Source organism: Bombina bombina, unplaced genomic scaffold (assembly GCF_027579735.1).
Source record: "Bombina bombina isolate aBomBom1 unplaced genomic scaffold, aBomBom1.pri scaffold_503, whole genome shotgun sequence".
NCBI classification, from domain to species: domain Eukaryota; kingdom Metazoa; phylum Chordata; class Amphibia; order Anura; family Bombinatoridae; genus Bombina; species Bombina bombina.
In genome coordinates, this window is record NW_026512624.1 from 260,001 (window position 1) to 267,500 (window position 7,500).

At 46.3% G+C, this 7,500-nt stretch overlaps 1 protein-coding gene across 3 annotated transcripts in view; it reads left to right on the forward strand.

The window, feature by feature from the left end:
* The window catches only part of LOC128644477 (forkhead box protein J2), a 108,311-nt gene that overhangs the window by 7,541 nt on the left and 93,270 nt on the right, over positions 1 to 7,500 (forward strand). For all 3 annotated transcript variants that reach the window (XM_053697061.1, XM_053697062.1, XM_053697063.1), the window contains exons 2-3: positions 5,582 to 5,900; positions 6,371 to 6,445. In XM_053697061.1, coding sequence (XP_053553036.1) covers positions 5,582 to 5,900; positions 6,371 to 6,445 — 394 coding nt within the window. The remainder of the gene's footprint in view (positions 1 to 5,581; positions 5,901 to 6,370; positions 6,446 to 7,500) is intronic.

A 7,500-nucleotide genomic window follows, 5' to 3' on the forward strand; every position in this document is an offset into this window, starting at 1 on the left:
TACTGATATATGTAATGTTTACAAACAGACAGACAGACGTCATACAGACAGGTGCTGTACCTACTGATATATGTAATGTTTACAAACAGACAGACAGACGTCATACAGACAGGTGCAGTGCCTACTGATATATGTAATGTTTACAAACAGACAGATGTCATACAGACAGGTGCAGTGCCTACTGATATATGTAATGTTTACAAACAGACAGACAGACGTCATACAGACAGGTGCTGTACCTACTGATATATGTAATGTTTACAAACAGACAGACAGATGTCATACAGACAGGTGCAGTGCCTACTGATATATGTAATGTTTACAAACAGACAGACGTCACACAGACAGGTGCAGTGCCTACTGTTATATGTAATGTTTACAAACAGACAGACAGACGTCATACAGACAGGTGCAGTACCTACTGATATATGTAATGTTTACAAACAGACAGACAGACGTCATACAGACAGGTGCAGTACCTACTGATATATGTAATGTTTACAAACAGACAGACAGATGTCATACAGACAGGTGCAGTGCCTACTGATATATGTAATGTTTACAAACAGACAGACGTCACACAGACAGGTGCTGTACCTACTGATATATGTAATGTTTACAAACAGACAGACAGACGTCATACAGACAGGTGCAGTGCCTACTGTTATATGTAATGTTTACAAACAGACAGACGTCACACAGACAGGTGCTGTACCTACTGATATATGTAATGTTTACAAACAGACAGACAGACGTCATACAGACAGGTGCAGTGCCTACTGATATATGTAATGTTTACAAACAGACAGACAGACGTCATACAGACAGGTGCTGTACCTACTGATATATGTAATGTTTACAAACAGACAGACAGACGTCATACAGACAGGTGCTGTACCTACTGATATATGTAATGTTTACAAACAGACAGACAGACGTCATACAGACAGGTGCTGTACCTACTGATATATGTAATGTTTACAAACAGACAGACAGACGTCATACAGACAGGTGCAGTGCCTACTGATATATGTAATGTTTACAAACAGACAGACAGACGTCATACAGACAGGTGCTGTACCTACTGATATATGTAATGTTTACAAACAGACAGACAGACGTCATACAGACAGGTGCTGTACCTACTGATATATGTAATGTTTACAAACAGACAGACAGACGTCATACAGACAGGTGCTGTACCTACTGATATATGTAATGTTTACAAACAGAGTGAGAAAGATGTGTAGTGTGTGGCACAGGGACAGAACTGTACAACACTGACAAAACATGTGCAGTATGATGGTACGGTGATCCAACACTGACAGAAACTGTCAGACAACAACAAATGCAGATTGTTTACACCAATGGGTGCAGAAAGTGACAAACACCCTGTTTGAGAGACTGTGACAGTGACACAATGTGACAAACACCCTGTGTGAGAGACTGTGCCAGTGACAGATTTGACAGTGAAACGCTGAAAGTTAGGAGGTACAAACCATGTGATACAGTGACGAAATACAGAGAGATACAGTGGTAGTTACACACTGTATGATACTGTGACAGCTACACACTGTATGATAGTGACAGCTACACACTGTATGATACCGTGACAGCTACACACTGTATGATACCGTGACAGCTACACGCTGTATGATAGTGACAGCTACACACTGTATGATACCGTGACAGCTACACACTGTATGATACCGTGACAGCTACACGCTGTATGATAGTGACAGCTACACACTGTATGATACTGTGACAGCTACACACTGTATGATAGTGACAGCTACACACTGTATGATACCGTGACAGCTACACACTGTATGATACCGTGACAGCTACACGCTGTATGATAGTGACAGCTACACGCTGTATGATAGTGACAGCTACACGCTGTATGATAGTGACAGCTACACGCTGTATGATACTGTGACAGTTACAGATACACGCTGTATGATACCGTGACAGCTACACGCTGTATGATAGTGACAGCTACACGCTGTATGATAGTGACAGCTACACGCTGTATGATAGTGACAGCTACACGCTGTATGATACTGTGACAGTTACAGATACACGCTGTATGATACCGTGACAGCTACACACTGTATGATACCGTGACAGCTACACACTGTATGAAACCGTGACAGCTACACACTGTATGAAACCGTGACAGCTACACACTGTATGAGACCGTGACAGCTACACACTGTATGAGACCGTGACAGCTACACACTGTATGAAACCGTGACAGCTACACACTGTATGAAACCGTGACAGCTACACACTGTATGAGACCGTGACAGCTACACACTGTATGAGACCGTGACAGCTACACACTGTATGAGACCGTGACAGCTACACACTGTATGATACCGTGACAGCTACACACTGTATGAAACCGTGACAGCTATACACTGTATGAAACCGTGACAGCTACACACTGTATGAGACCGTGACAGCTACACACTGTATGAGACCGTGACAGCTACACACTGTATGAGACCGTGACAGCTACACACTGTATGAGACCGTGACAGCTACACACTGTATGAGACCGTGACAGCTACACACTGTATGAGACCGTGACAGCTACACACTGTATGAGACTGTGACAGTTACACACTGTATGAGACTGTGACAGCTACACACTGTATGAGACCGTGACAGCTACACACTGTATGAGACCGTGACAGCTACACACTGTATGAGACCGTGACAGCCACACACTGTATGAGACCGTGACAGCTACACACTGTATGAGACTGTGACAGCTACACACTGTATGAGACTGTGACAGCTACACACTGTATGAGACTGTGACAGCTACACACTGTGTGATACAGTGACAGCTACACACTGTATGATACCGTGACAGTGACAGCTACACACTGTATGATACAGTGACAGCTACACACTGTATGATACAGTGACAGCTACACACTGTATGATACTGTGACAGCTACACACTGTATGATACTGTGACAGTGACAGCTACACACTGTATGATACTGTGACAGCTACGCACTGTATGATACTGTGACAGTGACAGCTACGCACTGTATAATACTGTGACAGTGACAGCTACACGCTGTATAATACTGTGACAGTTACACACTGTATAATACTGTGACAGTGACAGCTACACACTGTATGATACTGTGACAGCTACACACTGTATGATACTGTGACAGTTACACACTGTATAATACTGTGACAGTGACAGCTACACACTGTATAATACTGTGACATTGACAGCTACACACTGTATGATACTGTGACAGTGACAGCTACACACTGTATGATACTGTGACAGTGACAGCTACACACTGTATGATACTGTGACAGTTACACACTGTATAATACTGTGACAGTGACAGCTACACACTGTATGATACTGTGACAGTGACAGCTACACACTGTATGATACTGTGACAGTGACAGCTACACACTGTATGATACTGTGACAGTTACACACTGTATGATACTGTGACAGTTACACACTGTATAATACTGTGACAGTGACAGCTACACACTGTATAATACTGTGACATTGACAGCTACACACTGTATAATACTGTGACAGTGACAGCTACACACTGTATGATACTGTGACAGTTACACACTGTATAATACTGTGACAGTGACAGCTACACACTGTATGATACTGTGACAGTGACAGCTACACACTGTATGATACTGTGACAGTGACAGCTACACACTGTATGATACTGTGACAGTTACACACTGTATGATACTGTGACAGTTACACACTGTATGATACTGTGACAGTTACACACTGTATGATACTGTGACAGCTACACACTGTATGATACTGTGACAGTGACAGCTACACACTGTATAATACTGTGACAGTGACAGCTACACACTGTATGATACTGTGACAGTGACAGCTACACACTGTATGATACTGTGACAGTTACACACTGTATGATACTGTGACAGCTACACACTGTATGATACAGTGACAGCTACACACTGTATGATACCGTGACAGCTACACACTGTATGATACCGTGACAGCTACACACTGTATGATACTGTGACAGTGACAGCTACACACTGTATAATACTGTGACAGTGACAGCTACACACTGTATGATACTGTGACAGTTACACACTGTATAATACTGTGACAGTGACAGCTACACACTGTATAATACTGTGACATTGACAGCTACACACTGTATAATACTGTGACATTGACAGCTACACACTGTATAATACTGTGACAGTGACAGTTACACACTGTATAATACTGTGACATTGACAGCTACACACTGTATAATACTGTGACAGTGACAGCTACACACTGTATGATACTGTGACTGCTACACACTGTATGATACTGTGACTGCTACACACTGTATGAGACTGTGACTGCTACACACTGTATGATACTGTGACAGTGACAGCTACACACTGTATGATACTGTGACAGTTACACACTGTATGATACTGTGACTGCTACGCACTGTATGATACTGTGACTGCTACACACTGTATGATACTGTGACAGTGACAGCTACGCACTGTATGATACCGTGACAGTTACACACTGTATGATACCGTGACAGTTACACACTGTATGATACCGTGACAGTTACACACTGTATGATACCGTGACAGTTACACACTGTATGATACCGTGACTGCTACACACTGTATGATACTGTGACTGCTACGCACTGTATGATACTGTGACTGCTACGCACTGTATGATACCGTGACAGCTACACACTGTATGATACTGTGACTGCTACGCACTGTATGATACTGTGACTGCTACACACTGTATGATACTGTGACAGTGACAGCTACACACTGTATGATACTGTGACAGTTACACACTGTATGATACTGTGACAGTGACAGCTATGCACTGTATGATACTGTGACTGCTACACACTGTATGATACCGTGACTGCTACACACTGTATGATACTGTGACAGCTACACACTGTATGATACTGTGACAGTTACACACTGTATGATACTGTGACTGCTACACACTGTATGATACCGTGACAGTTACACACTGTATGATACCGTGACAGTTACACACTGTATGATACCGTGACAGTTACACACTGTATGATACTGTGACTGCTACACACTGTATGATACTGTGACAGTTACACACTGTATGATACTGTGACTGCTACGCACTGTATGATACCGTGACAGCTACACGCTGTATAATACTGTGACAGTGACAGCTACACGCTGTATGATACTGTGACAGTGACAGTTACACACTGTATGATACTGTGACAGTGACAGCTACACACTATATGTTACTATCACTGTTACAGTGACTTGGACACAGCCTGAGACTCAGACACTAGCAGAAAATGAAATAGCAAATAAAAGCATATAATACAGTGACCAGCACATTATACAGAGTGGCATGAACACACCACCATATAAACGCACGGACAGACACACGTGCTGACAGATTAATTGATACTTAATTAAGACAAATCTCAGAGCTGTTTGCTCACATGTGGGGTTCAGAAGCCATGAATAACTAATGCCATATTCAATCCTTTAGCTTCAAGATGGCGTCAGACCTGGGGAGCAGCCTGACGTCCATAGACTGGCTCCCTCAACTTAATATCCAGACAGGAATAAAGGGGTCTCTTCAGGCTGGTGGGGGGCGCAAAGCTCCTGGGTCCCCAACAGATCCCAATGCTATATTGACAAAGGAGGAAGCGGCGGCACACCGGGATGGGAAGCCACCCTACAGCTATGCCAACCTCATACAGTATGCTATTAACTCGGCGCCAGCTAAACGCATGACCCTAAGTGAGATATATCGTTGGATCTGTGACAATTTCCCGTATTACCGCAGTGCTGGTGTGGGTTGGAAGGTAAGTGGAACTAGAAACAATGAGCAATACTAAATAGTGAGGTGCTGGTGTGGGTTGGAAGTTAAGTGGAACAATGAGCAATACTAAATAGTGAGGTGCTGGCAGTGCTGGTGTGGGTTGGAAGTTAAGTGGAACAATGAGCAATACTAAATAGTGAGGTGCTGGCAGTGCTGGTGTGGGTTGGAAGGTAAGAGAAACAATGAGCAATACTAAATAGTGAGGTGCTGGCGGTGCTGGTGTGGGTTGGAAGTTAAGTGCAACAATGAGCAATACTAAATAGTGAGGCGCTGGCGGTGCTGGCACAGTAATTATCCCTGTGGAACTGAGCAGCTGGGAAGGTCAGAAGGACTGGGCATTTAATACTGGGGAGGAGGAAACCTATTGATGACCAACAACGTACAATGATTAATAGAGGAGAGCATATAAAGTAGTAATGTGAGGGCGGTGATACTGGTGTGTTTATATTTCAGAACTCTATTCGGCACAACCTGTCACTTAACAAATGCTTCCGGAAAGTTCCCCGGCCAAGAGATGATCCAGGAAAGGTCAGTAAAAAATGTGGTGGTGAGTGGGATAGATGTGCGCTAAACAAACATATACTGGTGCCGGTATTGGTGGGATGCTGGAAATGTCAGCAAAAGGGACTATCGGGAGGTGAAAAATGTACAAAGGGAGTAATTCATCAACTAGCGAGAGAACTGGTGAGAGGGGGTGAGATGCGTGCAGGTGAGAGGGGGTGAGACGCGTGCAGGTGAGGGGGTGAAACGCGTGCAGGTGAGAGGGGGTGAAACGCGTGCAGGTGAGAGGGGGTGAAACGCGTGCAGGTGAGAAGGGGTGAGAAGCGTGCAGGTGAGAGGGGGGTGAGACGCGTGCAGGTGAGAGGCGGGGTGAGACGCGTGCAGGTGAGAGGCGGGGTGAGACGCGTGCAGGTGAGAGGCGGGGTGAGACGCGTGCAGGTGAGAGGCGGGGTGAGACGCGTGCAGGTGAGAGGCGGGGTGAGACGCGTGCAGGTGAGAGGCGGGGTGAGACGCGTGCAGGTGAGAGGCGGGGTGAGACGCGTGCAGGTGAGAGGCGGGGTGAGACGCGTGCAGGTGAGAGGCGGGGTGAGACGCGTGCAGGTGAGAGGCGGGGTGAGACGCGTGCAGGTGAGAGGCGGGGTGAGACGCGTGCAGGTGAGAGGCGGGGTGAGACGCGTGCAGGTGAGAGGCGGGGTGAGACGCGTGCAGGTGAGAGGCGGGGTGAGACGCGTGCAGGTGAGAGGCGGGGTGAGACGCGTGCAGGTGAGAGGCGGGGTGAGACGCGTGCAGGTGAGAGGCGGGGTGAGACGCGTGCAGGTGAGAGGCGGGGTGAGACGCGTGCAGGTGAGAGGCGGGGTGAGACGCGTGCAGGTGAGAGGCGGGGTGAAACGCGTGCAGGTGAGAGGGGGGTGAGACGCGTGCAGGTGAGGGGGCAGACTGAGGGAGTGTGAGCAGACTGAGGGAGTGTGAGCAGACTGAGGGAGTGTGAGCAGACTGAGGGAGTGTGAGCAGACTGAGGGAGTGTGAGCAGACTGAGGGAGTGTGGGGGGGGACAGACTGAGGGAGTGTGGGGGGGACAGACT